Source organism: Ambystoma mexicanum, chromosome 3q, assembly GCF_040938575.1.
Source record: "Ambystoma mexicanum isolate Mex_15411 chromosome 3q, UKY_AmexF1_1, whole genome shotgun sequence".
NCBI classification, from domain to species: Eukaryota; Metazoa; Chordata; class Amphibia; order Caudata; family Ambystomatidae; genus Ambystoma; species Ambystoma mexicanum.
This window is the reverse complement of record NC_090926.1, coordinates 533,522,868-533,539,978: the sequence shown is the minus strand read 5'-3', so window position 1 is coordinate 533,539,978 and position 17,111 is coordinate 533,522,868. Positions and strand designations below refer to the sequence as shown.

Sequence of the window (17,111 nt, the reverse complement as noted above, 5' to 3'; positions counted from 1 at the left end):
TGCAGCAGAGATGTGTTCATATGTTCAGTGGCATGATCATGTCGTAATGGCCGTGGAAAAATATGAACTCTCCTTTACACTTAACCCATTTCGAATGACATGACAACTAAGCAAATCACCAGACACCAAATCGAAACACTCCATCCCAGGCTACTGAATGATCAGAGTGTGGTGACACCCCATATGTCTACTCTGGTAGGATTCAAAATGTACTTCGCAATACTATCAGACCCGATGATATGTTCTTTCTGAGTTGGGAGCGCCACTTGCAACTCACCCTTACCAACAGCAAGAGTTCAAGCCCTAAAAGGTTGATTTTCTATACAGTAGCATGTTCAAACCTGTACCACAATATTTGGGACTGTTCCTCAATGGTGTCTGGAAAGGTCAGCGTTAGGTGAGTCACCAAGGCCATACTTTGTGGAGCTAAAATAAGAGCGACACAAAGCAAATAAACTGAAATGTAGTGGACCCAACAAAAAGTAATTTTTCCCTTATCCATTAGGGTGATTTACCATAGTAAACAGCTCTCTCATTTAGTAATGCTGGTTTGACCTGCCCTACTAATTTTCTTCATGCAAGTGGATCTCGTATACAGTTTCTTAAACGTTGCATTTTGCTATCAGAGTTAAATAATACATAAATACATATCGCACACACCATTTTGCTCCATTACAGGGATCGAATTAACGATTTGATGAGCGACAGGTAAATGAAGTTATTTAGTACCAGCCATCACAAAGGTGAACACCCTGGGGACTGGGGAGCTAGCACAAAGCACGTTACAAATCTTACTTTCACAATATATATTTTTTTTTAATGATTATTTAGAATTTGTTATGTTTTAAATGTCTTCTAGGTGTGCCTTTCACATTCCCATGCCAAACTTAGAGTGCATCTCATCTGGGCGTTTGATTTGTAGGACGGTACGTAACTCAGATGTGCTAGCTCCACATTCCCCAAAAGGCAGCTCCTGCTTGCTACTAGCGCATGCCCGACATCCAGGAGCTACTTGCAGCACCTGCTCATTAAATCTTATAAATACAACGCAGGGATCGAGAGACGTGCAATCAATAGTTGGGTTATGCTGGATGACAATACAATAGGAGATCATAGATTAATCAGTTTCTACTTTAGGAGACCAAGCAATAGGCAATCATCCTCCTTTAAAATCCAACACAGTCTATCGACACACATATGGTTAACAGAAGTTGAAGATATCAGCTTCCATGAACCCCCCACCCCCCCCAGTCGGCTTCCGATAACTAACCTTGCGGAGGATATTCAGTCGATATCTCAATTTTGCGTTTTCTTCCTGCAGGTCTTCCAAATTTAGAGACACCCCCAGATGTTTATTGTTTTTCAGGTCCTCAACTTCAGCAGCCAGAGACTTGATCTCTACTTCCTATGGAGAACGTATAGTTGTAGAATTAATATTTTGCAACGCACATAGCAATTGCACCAGAAAACTGAACTTTAGACCCGACAGTAAATACGTTGGGAGGGACTGGCTGAGCGGCATTCCAAACAGTGCATGACTGCAGGGAACAGGTTTCAAATGTTTGCATCAGCCTTGAATAAAAACGAAACAAAAAGAAAAAAAAATGTTATAGCAGTAGCCAGTGCAACATAGAACGCAAGCCTATACCCTTCTTCTAGTCACCCCCCTCCTTGTTCTTGGTCTGATGGCCATTTAAAGATATGTTTTTTCCTTAATGTGGAGATTTATTTTCTTTGTTAGAATGACATTTCAAAAATATTAATCACAGTATTTTAAGTAAAGGTGCAAAAAACGGCAAAAAAAACCCATTTAAAAACATCACTTTGCCCTATGTCTGTTCCAAAACAAATGAAACCAGCAAAGCCAACAGTTCTTGTTATATATAATTCCTCTTGGAGTCTCACAAACCCTGATATAGTCATAGAAGGCATGGTGCAATTAAGGGTGTCACGGTATTAGTTTTATGACGGTACGATAACCTTCTTGCCAAATGACGGTATATCATGGTTATCGCGGTATAGCAAGTGGAGTTAACTAATCTTTATATTTTCTAAAAGGTCATAAATTGTCAGATTTATCATCACAAACAAAACCAGGCACCCAGGGCCAGAATTGGGCTTTTCAACATACTTTCCACTGAAATGCCATCTCTTGCTTCCACCAAACACAAACACACCTGTGGAGAGGAAGCCCTGCTGCGACTGGCAAAGGAAACTGAATAGCTTTTCTTAAGTGGTCATTTAGGCTTTTAGCTCCCCCACTGGCTACTGGTGAAGATGGACATGTTGCCATCTTGATAACCTGCATGACACAGATCAATGGAGGCTGATGGTAGTATACACTTGTGCGCATACACATACACACGCGCACACACACTCTCTCTTTGTGTTACAGCCTTTAGTTTACTTACGGGCCAAAAGGTGTTCAGTAATCACGGACATGTTACCCTTTGGTATGGCAGCAGGGAATATCCACAGAGATGAGTGAATTTCGCATTGTGACTTATTATATGTAAATTCAACGATAGAACCAGGGAAATCCTCCATTGTCATATGTTTTGCAAACATCCATTATAAATATATAAACCCCAAAGCCGCCAACCCAAAGTAAACACTTTTCCTTCTTGGCACTTTATGTATTCTTCCTATTGCTAACATATTGATATTGTGTCAGGCACGTGTGGTTTATGGAATGGCATTAAAAACTGCTCCAACTGAAACTAATTTGTAGACGGCACATCCAACAGTGCAAAGCCAAGACTGTGCAGCACTTGCTTACTGCACCCTTTCCAAATCACATTGAAAAGCACACTTAACGATATAAACGGTATAGCGGTATAAACAATGTGACGGTTATTATTGTTCAATTAAGTGGTTCACGGTATCTTTAACGGTATACCGTTATACCGTTACATCCCTAGGTGCAATAGACAAGGGAGACATAGACCAACATTTGAATCCTACAAAGCACATTAAGGGGGTTAGGGACTGAAATACCCTGCCCACCTCAACTTCCTTGCCCCAAGACTGGGGTAGGATCGGCTTGGCATACATCGTGGTAAGAGGCCTACCACAAGTTGTGAGGGTCCCAGTTTCCCTATGACAAGGTCAATCCCCCAACACCGTGACACTAGTCAACGGCTGTTGTCGAGTGCAAATTCCGAGGCCTGGCCGACAGCTCTACATTTCCGTGGATGCATTCTGCCCAACACAGTACATATGGCGCCACAGGACTGAATTCCCCTAAATGCAGCTTAAATCAATTATAAATCCTCTGGGTAGGGCCAACGCTAAATAAAAAAATAATAAATATATAAACATACCACCCCCCCCTTAAGAATACTTGTCCAAAAATGCACAATCCTGAAGATCAGAATCCTCTCCAAAAAGTCTGTGTCCCAGAATCAGAATGCAATCCGTCTTTCTCAGGTCCGAGGTTTTCATCGGACTACACATTAGAACGTTTTGTGACTCAATCAAGGCAGAAGCTCTAGCAGGAACACAGACCAGAGTATGGACCAAAATTTGTATGGAGTATTTCCCACTCTCAGGACTACGGGTAACAATGTGCTCAGCCTAACAGAATGGAGTACCCCGACATAACACTTTATGATCGAGAAAAGGACTGCCTCAGTATGAAAAGCCACTCAACATATATAGCATGCATACACAAATTAAAGTAAATAAATTAACATTGCAGGCCCCCAAACTCAAAGTTCCCTGCACATTTTGCTGCTGTGCCGTACACAATAGGTTACTGAACCAAATGGTGATCAGATGCATCAACCTTGAGAAGACGAAGGTCAAAACCTGACCTTCTGAAACTCGATCATGTGACCTGCAGCATTTAACACATTGATATAACTATATATGTAATTCGCTCTCCAAATCTACCCGGTGTGCATTCCAAACGTATCAGAAGTTGTGTCATGCCTTCCTTGGAATCAGTAGAAGTCGCCATTAGGATGTTCCAGCACGTACTAGACCGCTGTGGTACGCACAGTTTAGTTGTTCTTTTCAACATGGCCGCCTCCAGGCATATACTGCAACGCAGTCGGCTCGCCGGTGCGTTGCACCTTGGATCCTTCCGTGCTAGACACTCGCTCCAGTCCTCCTGTTGCTATAGTTAGCTGTTCTTGTATCTCTCTCTGTGCTTGTTTTCGCCCGGTGTTGCTTGCCTTACGGGTTCTAATCTTAGGCAACTTTAACCTAGGTCTCAATGACCCCAATGACAAAGCTGCTAGTTCACTCCTCAATGACCTCTCAGACTTAGGATTCACCCAAAAAAATCCTTAGCCCTACCCACGCCAAAGGTCACACCCTTGATTGGATTGCCGACCAGAATTGTTATTCCTCGATCACGTCCAATCGTGCATATGCCTGGACAGATCACCACTGCATCCAATTCTCTATCCCCACAGCCTCCAGCCCTAAAGGCACCACGCCCGCCCCCACCAAGCTAGCAAGAAGCTCCAAAAAAATCTTACAGCAGAGAACATCCAACCCTACCTCAACACCCCTTGCCTAGCACCTCCCTTCACACAAGACCCAAACATCCTAGCAGATATCTTTCAAAGACACCCTCTCCAAGGCAGTTAACATTGTAGCACCTCTAGAACATAAAGAAAAAAATAATGATTTCACGCAAACTCGTGGTTCACTGAGGAACTGCAAACTATGCACTCAAATAAGCGACTTGCCCTTAAAATGTGCCAATCTAACCCCCGCGATTCCACTAGAAATAATTTTACATCAGTGGCGCGAATTTTCAAAGACACGATCTTCACTGCAAAATCCAATTCCTTTAACCTACGAATTTCCAATGCCAACTCTCAAACAAAAGAACTATTCACCACATTTAAAAGGAACTCACTACGCCGCCCACCAGCACAGATGAAATCATTAAGGACGAAGCCTGGTGCACAAGCATCCAAGCTGCTATACTAAATAAAATAGACCTCCTCCAAAATAAAATCCAGGCTCACTATAAAGCATATTTTTCAATCTTAGGGCACCTGGCTAGGTCCCGATTTACCCAGGTGGGTATGCGCAATATAAACAAAATAATCGGGATGGGGAGATCCAAAACATCGACACAGAAGTGCTAAGTGTGTGGGTTTATTATGTATTCACACAGGACGTGGTAGATAACTTCACAATTTAATTTACATTACTTCCGATAAGCACGAAAGTTTAGATGAAGAAGACGGACAGGGTTGGTTTATGCAGTAGTGACACAGGTGGGTGTAGGCCTCTGAAGTATAGAGGTCAGCACTACACTGGGATACATGTTGCCTCATATATCGAGGGGGTATAGGAACCCGCAGTTACACAAAACAAAAAGTGCACACAACAATCTTTGAATTTTAACGGGTGCAAGTAGTAATACAGTTGTGATATGAAGTTCGACACAGGGAGTGACACAGGGTGTGTTTCGGCCAAAGAAAGTGGCTTGGTTGTAGCCGTCTTTGTGCTGGCCTTCGTCAGGAAAAGGGGCACCAGTGGTGGTGCTGTCCGTGCTGTCTGTGGGTAAAACAGAGCTATTAGGATCTCGGGTGGTTGTTCGTTGAGTACTATAAGTATTAAATACGGGCCTAATTGTTGCCCACGTTGTACACCATGTGGTGTGTCTAAAAGACAGCTTACCTGCCGTTCAGGGAAACAGGTGGGTGCTGTCGGGGAAGCCGCGAAAAGTGCGGAACGTCCGGTGCTGGGATTAGCACTTGGTGAAAGGCTTTAGTTTCCTAGGAGCTGGCGTAGTTCAGAGTCTCACGAAGCCGGAGTGGGGCGTAATTTGACCCAAGTCTGGAATGAAAATTAAAAACCGGTATAGGTAACCACACCCGAGGACTCCGGCATTCTACATTTTACCTAAAATCCACAAGCACCCCACTAAACCCCCGGGCAGACCCATTGTCTCCGCCTGTGATTCACTGTTGGAACCCCTCTCCTTGTACACAGACTTTTTCATGAAGCCTTTCGTGGGTAAGATGGCCTCTTACCTAAGAGATAGCACAGAAACTATCAAGATCTTAGACTCCATACATCTGACTGATGAGTCCATTTTGGTCACCATGGACGTTGAGGCACTGTATACCTCCATCCCCCAAACAGAGGGCCTACAGGCTTTGGCTACATGCCTTGAAAAACGAGCCAACACCTCCACCATACCCACCAACTTTCTGGTCGAGTGCATCCGGATTGCCATGGGCGAGAATTTCTTTCTATTCGGCCAACAGATATACCAGCAAATAAAAGGCGTCAGTATGGGCGCCACGTTCGCCCCAGACGTCGCCAATCTCTACATGGCACAATATGAAGAAGATCATATCTACCACGATGATAACCCACACAGACCACACATCAAAGTCTGGCGTCGATACATCGATGACGTATTACTCATTTGGGAAGGAAGCGCTGAAGGACTACTAGCCTTCCACCAATGGCTCAATGCACGGAACGAACACATCAAGTTCACCATTGAATGGGACCATCAAAAGATCAATTTCCTCGACCTACACATCTATCGGTCCGGAGAGACACTGAAGACGGAACTCTTCAGGAAACCCACCGACAGGAACACCCTTCTCCACTTCACCAGTTACCATCCACAAGGATTAAAATACAATCTCCCATATGGTCAGTTTCTACGCATCCGGAGAAACTGTTCAGACAGAGAAAAATTCAACCACCATGCACAACTACTACAAACACGTCTTGGAGAGAGAGGCTACCCCAGGAAGTCCATCAAGACAGCCAAGAAAAGAGCAGCCAACACCGACCGCTCAATTTGCCTAATGACCAAAGAAAGAGACCCGAACAATAGAACTGTTTGCGTCACCACATACAACCCAGTCAGCAACCTCATCAAAAATACCATCAACAAACACTGGCATCTGATTAAAAATGAAGGCACCCTCGCCAAGAAACCACTGTTTGCCTTCAAAAAGAACAGAAATCTAAGAGATTCCCTAGTCCACACCTTCCCAGAACCTACCAAACCAGCCACCACACTATGGAACCTTCCACCAGTAGTTGGCCACTTCAGCTGTGGTAAATGCGTAGCCTGCCGTTTTACTACAAACAGCAAAACTTTCATCCACAAGAACTTGGTATGGAAACAGAACAGCCACACCAACTGCGAGAGCAAACACGTGATCTACGCCATCAAGTGTCCCTGTGATCTGATCTATATTGGCAAAACCATTAGACCTGTCAAACAAAGGATTAATGAACACAGATCATGCATCAAAAACCAAGTCGAGGACAAACCCTTGGTCGAACACTTCACTAAGAAGAAGCATACCCACGAACAATTCACATGGACCGTGGTCCAACAACTCCAGCCACAAAGACGAGGAGGTGACATCAACATTGCCCTCACTAAACTCGAACAAAAATGGGTCCACAAATTGAACTCTGTGCAAGACGGCCTAAATGTAACCGTCGAATGGAAACACTTCTAAGAGTACTCCTCCAAGTGTCCACCACGCTCAACTGATTAGAATGAACTTTTGTCCGGACACACATTTGAAACCAATGTTGTCCACCTTGTGAACATTATTGTACTGGCACTAACTTCTCTTGTACACACTGGACATCTATATCTTCCACCTTGTGAACACTATTGTATACGAGAGTCTATTTTGTTTAACCATCTGTAGTGGTGGTCGGCAACCGCCCACCCACATGGCGCACGTAGATTACCTATGTTTGCAACCATGTATCCTACCTGTTATGTCGTGCAAGTATCCAAGAGCAGGAGTCCCCATACACCGCCCCGGACTACATTACCCAACATCACACACGTAGTACCGCCTTCTCATTGGGACACGGCGCACAGCCATCTGATTGGCCCAAACTGGGTGTCGCCCTTGAATCGCGGGTTCCCATTCGCCTGTCCCCAGCCACTGGCTGTTCTTTATACAGTCCAACACGGCTCCCTCGTTGTCCGACTCATCCGGCTCCCAGCAGTCCACGTCCAGCACGGCAGCGTACCACCCAGACAACAGTAAGTTCCCCTTGACTCCTACGCGGACATACTCCCCGGCGCACTTGACCCCCACAGGTTACCTATACCGGTTTTTAATTTTCATTCCAGACTTGGGTCCAATTACGCCCCACTCCGGCTTCGTGAGACTCTGAACTACGCCAGCTCCTAGGAAACTAAAGCCTTTCACCAAGTGCTAATCCCAGCACCGGACGTTCCGCACTTTTCGCGGCTTCCCCGACAGCACCCAACTGTTTCCCTGAACGGCAGGTAAGCTGTCTTTTAGACACACCACATGGTGTACAACGTGGGCAACAATTAGGCCCGTATTTAATACTTATACTCAACGAACAACCACCCGAGATCCTAATAGCTCTGTTTTACCCACAGACAGCACGGACAGCACCACCACTGGTGCCCCTTTTCCTGACGAAGGCCAGCACAAAGACGGCTACAACCAAGCCACTTTCTTTGGCCGAAACACACCCTGTGTCACTCCCTGTGTCGAACTTCCTATCACAACTGTATTACTACTTGCACCCGTTAAAATTCAAAGATTGTTGTGTGCACTTTTTGTTTTGTGTAACTGCGGGTTCCTATACCCCCTCGATATATGAGGCAACATGTATCCCAGTGTAGTGCTGACCTCTATACTTCAGAGGCCTACACCCACCTGTGTCACTACTGCATAAACCAACCCTGTCCGTCTTCTTCATCTAAACTTTCGTGCTTATCGGAAGTAATGTAAATTAAATTGTGAAGTTATCTACCACGTCCTGTGTGAATACATAATAAACCCACACACTTAGCACTTCTGTGTCGATGTTTTGGATCTCCCCATCCCAATCACTATAAAGCATTACAAAACCAAAACATGCACACGCAGGCCAAACCCCCAGACGTCACATCCCACCTACTTAAATTCTCCTTTAAGGACAACACAGAACTCAAAGTTATAGGCCTTCTCAAACACCTCAAACCATCACTCTTCAAAGGAGACATCTGCCCTCCTAAGATTGTAAAAGACTGTGCCAAGGATCTTGCCCCTCTTCTCACCGCCTTCATCAACTCCTCATTCAATACTGGCATTGTCCCTGCCAGCCTCAAAGAGGCTTGGGTTCACCCTCTTCTGAAAAAACCTACGCTAGATCCCACAAAGCCTAACAACTATAGGCCCATAACCACTGTACCATTCCTTTTTAAACTTTTGGATAGAGCAGCTCATACGCAAATCCAACTACACCTTGAGACTAATTCTGTTTTAGGAAGAAGACAGTCTGCATTTCGCAAAGGGCACGGCACAAAACTGCACTATTAGACTTAAAAAACCAAATCACCCAAATCCTAGACAAAGGCAAGCCTGCCCTCCTCCTCCTCTTAGACCTCTCGGCAGCTTTCGATTTGCTTGACCACAAAACTCTCACCACTCACCTCACTCAAGCAGCTCAATTCTCCAGACAAGCAACCTCTTGGATTACCTCATTCCTAGAAGGAAGAGTAATGAAAGTTTTTTTGAATACAGCAAAAGCAGCACCGACCACAATTCACTGTGGAGTCCCCCAGGGCTCATGTACTGCGCCAACGCTGTATAATCTTTTCACAAAGCCCCTTTTTGATAAGCTTGATGCACTTGGTATTGCATATACCAACTATGCGGACGATACCCAAGTACTTCTACCGCTAACTGGCTCATACGACCTTGATACAGCTACTCTAAGCCAAATCTACACCACCATCCAGGCTTGGATGGCGGAAAATGGTCTATGCCTCAATGGGGATAAGACAGAGATTCTCATCTTGGGTCAAAAGACTACGCTAGCAAAACTAGACTGCCTCTTTTCCAACTTTAACATAGATAACTCCATCATCCCTGTCCTTAAGTCCGTCAAGACCCTTGGGGTTCATATTGATGCCACGCTATCCATGAATAAGCAAGTCAATTCCATAGCTTCAGCCTCCGCCTTAAGCACCAAACTCATCAATGCCATCAAACCGTTCCTAACCAAGCCTAACTGCCTCCCAATTGCCAGAGCCACTGTAGGTGCTAAGCTAGATTACTGCAACTCACTCTTAGCAGGTACTTCCCTTACAAATGTGAACAGACTCCAGATAACCCAGAACAATGCGCTAAGAGCAGCACTAGGTATCCCGAGAAGGGACCACATCTCTCAAGCCAGACAGGCAGTTGACTGGCTTCCAAAGACTGCATTACATTTAAAATCCTCACTACAGCCCACAAATGCGTGGCACCTTCCTATCTTTCAGAAACTCTGTAGAGCCACCTCAGCAAGACCCATTAGAACATGTTATACCAACCAACTCACCATTCCTCGCATCAATAAGGCCAACACAGGAGGGTTAGGCTTCCCGTACATAGCCCCAAAGCTATGAACGCCCTCCCTACTTCTCTCGGAGCAGAAACCTCTCTACTTGCCTTTCAGAGGAATGTGACAACTTCACTTTTCAACTAATACTCTCCCTCTTATCTTCTCACCTACAACCTGCCATTTACCCCACCTCCCTCCTTTAACTGTATATACTGATAAATGCTGCATTTCTATCAAAAAACTGTCAAATTTTAAATCTGCTGCTACTGTAACTAAGCAAAGCTCTACTCATGTAACAAGCGCCACGTTGCCTTCGGGCTGTTGTGCACTCTACAAGCGTGAACAAATAAAATAAATATTCTCGGTATAGGTGCAGTTTTAGCTGGAATTGTGGTTAATGCCCCGAAATAGGGTTCTCTGAAATTGCATTACCTCTTATTTGACAACAACCTTGTGTTGTTCAGAGGCCTTCAGAGATCGTTAAAAGCAGTGGGTGAATACATCAAGGACCTTGGCTTGGACATAAATGTGCCTAAGTCCAAGGTCTTTTTGGTAACTCTCTGCAAGATTCTTTGTACTAGGCCTCATTTTAGTTGGTATATCAATGACCAGAGAATAGAGGAGGTACCCAAATTTTGATATCTAGTGGTTTTACTTAAAGCCAAAAGGTCATTGGGCTTGGCTCATCAGGCACTTAAACTTGACGCTATTTCAGTGGTTACACAACTTAGGGTACTCGACAAAAAATATGGGCGGTTCTCTTTACTCACGGCCTTGAAAATGTATTAGCAAATGACGGTCCCCAGGTTGATTTATGGGGCCAAGGTATGGGAAGAGGGCTTGACTGGTCTAAGGTAGAGTCCTGTCACTCCATACGAGCATCCCGTTTGCAGCTGTTTGACACATTTTGGGCTTTGTATGTTTAAAAAGGCAAATGTTATTTGGCAACGAGTTTGTTATTGAGAATTATTTTGTTTCCGCCTACTTTTACCCTTTTTGTACAATTGAATGTACTATTTAAAGCAGGGAGATTGCGGGTCTCTGAATTTATGGATGAATAGCGCGTTTATTTTGGAGGAAAATCTTAGAGCTTACATTACCCTTGCCAAGGTCAAGAAGAATACATGAAAATGACTGGATTGCTAATAGACTGTCGCGAGTCTTATAAAATCTTTGAGCACTTTTCCTTGTATATAAAATCTGACTATTCCAAGCAGAAATTTATGATAAGACATCCCTCTAAATAACAGAGCACTTTATAATCTTTTTGAAGACATTTTTTGGTCTTTTTTTTTTCTTAAAGACCATCGTTGTCATGGGAAATGCTGTGCTGGAATTTACTATTCAACCCCAGTGATCAATTGGTTAGAACTGTGATGAATTGTATTTAAAAAATCATTTTAATAGAGGCGCCTAGTCTATTTTAACATAGTATTTATGACGTTTAATGTTGTCGTATTTGATTGTATCTTCTTTTATCATTGTGTATGTCTGTAAAGTTTTACTTGTTGAAACTATGTCACACAATAAATAAATAAAACAAAATTACAAACTACAAAACACACACACACACATCATATGTACCCTGCTCCTACAACCTACTAGGAATCATTTTCCCTGAAACAGAAAGACTGCAGATATCATGGCTCGTTTGAAAACTGAGGCTTATCGGAGGGAGTTGGCTTTTTTGGTTAGTGTTTTTTGTGAGAAACTAAATATGAACACATGGACCTTGGTTTGAGACATTTAAAATTAATTTAACAGTTAAATGGTTTAGATTGCGGGGAATGTGTTGGTTACAAGTTCTTCCAAAAGTGTTCAGTCTGAGAAGTACAGGACAGCCAGATCTCATAGTAATTCATTGTTACCGATCTGCCTGGAAGCCCGATGCACATTTTTTTAAAAGTGCCCTTATTCATCTGAGCCCCTCCACATATTGCCACCATAATTAGCGGGTGCCTAATGACACTCGTTCTCCATTGTGCTTGTCTGCAGCACTCCGGAGAGTATCACCGCCATTGCTGACCACGAGGGCTTTTACCATTCAAAAATGGTCGCCCGCCACATCGTTTGGGAGCTTTCACAGGAGGAAACCTGCTAAGCCCAGATCCACACTCCAATTGGCCCACAGCCCCTATTTCTGGCCAATAGCAAGCCGGCAGGCAGTTTAGCCGGCCCACCTCCAAAGGCACACTGCCTAAGGCTTCCCTCTGTCGTGAGCCTGTCAGGAGCCGGAAAGTGCCGAGTGCCAGGACCCCTGCTCCTCTTGAGACCCATCTATAACATCCTGCTCATGCATGCACTAATATTAGGGTAAGCAGTTTACCAGTGCCTATGCTCAAACCCTTACTGCAACCTTTGCTGTGCTGTGCGTTCGTCAGACTGCTGTTTACACGGCTGCATGGAACTGTTCAAAAGACACTCTTTTCTGTTGCCCGTACGTGGGTCATTTGCACTTGTGCACTGCTGCCTGACCTTTTGGGGCCTCTCATATCGTATCACGTATGTTAGACTATGTTGAAGCTGTTTCACCACTCTCCACTAGCGAATTATCCACCTGAAAATTATATACCTACACCTGTAGTACTTATGCCATGTATATTACAATAACGCTACATGATTGAGGCGTATTGCTGCTGCTCCCACTTTATTATAGCAATTTTAAGTGACCACTGAAACAATACCACTGCCAGTTGCCTTAGTTCTTACCTGTATAGTGTTTTTAGCCTAATCTCTGACGGCACTTGACCTTGCCTTTACAGTTCATAGCATATCTGGACCTGTCTAGTCAGCCTTTGTCCAGTACCTTGCCCAATCTGCATTTGTCTAGGACTTGGTAGCTCATAGCATAATTGCACGTGCCCAGTCCACCCTACTTCAAGTACACTGTCTAAACTACACAAGTCCATGCAGGGCCAGGTCCTAGCCTAACTTGTACTAACAAACCTAGCTACTCATTGCCCACTACTATAATGAAAACCCCTCAAAAGTATACAGTACACCTTGCATTGAGCCTCCTCACTATCATGGCACCTGCACTCATTGCCTCTTGCCCACCTAAAGATAGAAACATGAGACTAAGGGCCAGACTGTCCTATCTACATGAACCATCATCCTACCACACATTTAGGGGCTATACCAACCTAACTAACCTAACAAACAAACGTTCACAACACCCCAAGCCTGCTCCTCTCCCTCTAGGTGTCTCACCGTCCAAGCAGATTATATCTCAAGTAGCTACTTCTACCAAAAAGATGCAACCCCCCACTACCACACCAACTAGCACCCTCTTGCTAACTGGGTCCCTCATTAATGCTAGATCTATGGTAGCCCATGCCACTGAGATTTCAGACATCCTAACAAATGATAATCTAGACCTGCTGTTCATAACAAACTTGGCTCCATGAGGCTGCTGGCCCTGCTATTATGCTAGCTATACCAGATGGCTACCAACTGCTAAGAGTTGACAGACCTAATACCAAAGGAGGCGGCTTAGCTATCATCCACAAAGCTAACTTGCCTATTAGACTAGTCACCACTACGACATCCCAGTCCTGTGAACTCCTTACTGCCAAACTCCAACTCTCATGCAACCGTACTCTCACCATCTATGTGATCTACAGACCACCTGGCCCACTAGGAACTTTCGAGGACGACCTAACTAGTATCCTGACTAACAATACAAAAGACCATGCGCAAATCCTACTATTAGGAGACTTCAACCTTGGCTTCAATGACCGTAATGATAAACATGCCACATCTGTCGCCACACTACTGCATGATTATGGATTAACACAAAAAGCCACTACCCCCACACACTCTAAGGGTAGGACCCTAGATTGGGTTGCTGACTTTAACTGTAACATCAGTATCACCAGCACAACTCCTCAAATATGGACAGACCACCACTTAATCTCATTCTCTGCCTCACTCGACCTTACCCACCCTAAACCTATAATTATGGCCCCGCCACTCCCCACTAGAAGTAAAAAAGACATTACAGCAGAACACCTCCTTCCACACCTTCTCCCCACCCTTAGCAACGTAGACAACATCACAGACCCGACCTTACTTGTGGAAACCTACAATAGCACTATGATCAAGGCGTTAGATCTGATCGCCCCTACCAAAGTCCGTAAAAGCAAACAACTCTCACACCTGAATAACTGGTTCACACCTCAACTGAAAGACCTTAGAACCCAAAAAAGAAAATTGCAATCAATCTGGCGACATTCGCCCACTGAGGAGAACAAAATCAAGTTAGCTACCCATGCCAAACGGTACAAAAAGGAAATTATCAACACTAAAAAGAATATTTACAATGACAGAATAGCTAAAGCCAAATCTGATACTAAGGAATTATTCTCCATCCTCCGTGAAATGGAATCACCCATACCGCAAACTGATAATACTCCTAAAAATAAGCTTTGGTGCACTAATATACAAAATGCCCTTGCAGGAAAAATTAGCTCTCTTCAAACCAAAATCGCCATCAAAAAAGCTGCATTGCTATCGCCAGTGGAGTCTATTCCTAAGGCACAGCCCTCCCTAAACCAGCCCAATAACACCCCTCACCCCTTTAGTTTCAAACAGATAACCATACTAGAAACAGAGAAAATTATACTCTCCCTAAAGCCTTCTAATTGTAAAGGAGATAATTGTCCCGCCCAAATTATAAAAGATGCTGCGAGAGACCTATCTCCCTTCATTTCCAAACTGATTAACGCCTCCTTCAAGACCAACCTAGTGCCCAATAACCTTAAACAGTCTTGGGTCCTACCTTTGCTAAAAAAACAAACCCTCGACCCTTCCATCCCGACAAATTACAGACCCATCACCACTGTCCCATTCCTACTCAAAATCATCGACAGGGTAGCTTACCTGCAAATTCAGGACTATCTTGAAACTAATAACCTTCTGGGCTTACGACAATCCGGCTTCCGCCCCCTTCACGGCACCGAAACAGCCTTGATTGACCTTAAGACTCAAATTGACGAGTTGAAGGACAATGGAAAATCAGCTATGCTACTCCTCCTTGACCTCTCGGCAGCCTTTGACTTGGTAGATCATGCAGTTTTATGCAATCACCTTGGCTCCGCTGCCCATTTCTCAAGCGATGCCATAAGCTGGGTACAATCCTTCCTTGCTAACCGGACAATGAGAGTCTTCTCCCCCCTAGCAGCTGCCAATCCCATACAAGTCTCCTGCGATGTCCCCCAGGGATCATGTGTATCTCCCACTATGTATAACATCTTTACCAAACCTTTGTTTGACAAGTTGGATAGACTGGGTGTCATCTACACTAATTACGCAGATGACACTCAGATCCTTATCCCCCTTTCGGGTAACTTCTTGGAAGACTCAGCTCTGGTAAACAAGATATATCTCCTCATTCAGGCATGGATGGCATCCCATGGCCTCTGCCTGAATGACGACAAAATGGAGATCCTGATCCTCGGCACAGAGACAGCGATTAAAAAACTTGACCCGAACTATGCCTCATTTAACATCGATAACAATGTCATCAAAGTGATGCCTGCAGTTAAAACCCTGGGAGTTTATCTGGACTCAGCACTCACCTTCAAGAAACAAATTAACTCCCTAGCTTCCTCCACCGCCTATACTTGCAAACTGATCCGAGCTTGCAGACCATTCCTAACAGAGGCTAGCTGTATTACCTTAGCTAATGCACTTATCATATCCAGACTGGACTATTGCAATGCTCTATATGCGGGATCCAACAAGTATATCCTCAACAAACTCCATACACTCCAAAACAATGCTCTTAGAGTAGCCTTAAACATTCCTAACAGAGCCCATGTCTCTACCTCCAGAAGGAATATCCACTGGCTAAAAATTAAAGACAGAATCACCCTCAAAACTCTCTCGCTCACGTCGAAAGGGCTTAACAATATAGCTCCCCCCTACCTAGCAAACAGACTTAACAAGAGAATTTCAAACCGCCCCACAAGAATGACCAACGCATATACCCTGATGGTGCCTAGATACAAAAAGAGTACAGCTGGCGACGCCAGCTTCCCAGTCATAGCTGCCCAAACCTGGAACAAACTTCCCTTAGAACTTAGAAAGGACCAACCTTATCCAAGTTTCAGGCGTAAGGTTCTCTCATGGATACGATCTAATGACATCTAACGGGATCACCCTCTTCTACTAGAACCACTCGTCCTGAGTGTCACCCCCCGACCATGCCCTTTGTTAACTTGACCTCCTTTAGGGACCCGTCCACCAATGCCAGCATCTAGGAATTTCACTGGATCCGTCCGAGACCACAAAACTGTGGCTGATTGCTACCTAGCACTGTATGCCTCCGACACATGGCATCATCTGTACAAGTAAATTCAGACTGTAACACTGCTGAACTGCCTATTTTTGTGTGTCACTGTATATTTTTGATTGTCATTGCAACTAAGTTCTCAAGTCTTCCTGTAAATGTTTGCGCCCGGCTACCTACGGGTTTGGATTTGCGCTATATCAAATAAACAAACAAACAAACAAACATTGTGGAGGCAATGATTTGGAGAATGTAGGAGGTATGTCACTTACATTAATGATCAAACAAGATATGGGAAAACTAATGGAACCATTTCCTCACATCATCTTTTCCAATTTGACTCAAAGGCAAAAATGGAGATGGGCCACCAGATTTAAATGGTCAAATAGTGAAATCACAGAGAAGGTAGTTTCAGCATTCACGAGAGAACACAATCAATATGGATTTCAAACAACGATGAAGAAAATGCAGTGTTCCCTCATATCAAAACAGTACTCCAAAT

General features: G+C 44.2%; 1 protein-coding gene across 1 annotated transcript in view; it reads right to left on the bottom strand.

Annotated features, from left to right (window-relative positions):
• The window catches only part of RARS1 (arginyl-tRNA synthetase 1), a 390,240-nt gene that overhangs the window by 352,612 nt on the left and 20,517 nt on the right, over positions 1-17,111 (bottom strand). The window contains exon 2 of the mRNA XM_069654297.1: positions 1,271-1,405. Coding sequence (XP_069510398.1) covers positions 1,271-1,405 — 135 coding nt within the window. The remainder of the gene's footprint in view (positions 1-1,270; positions 1,406-17,111) is intronic.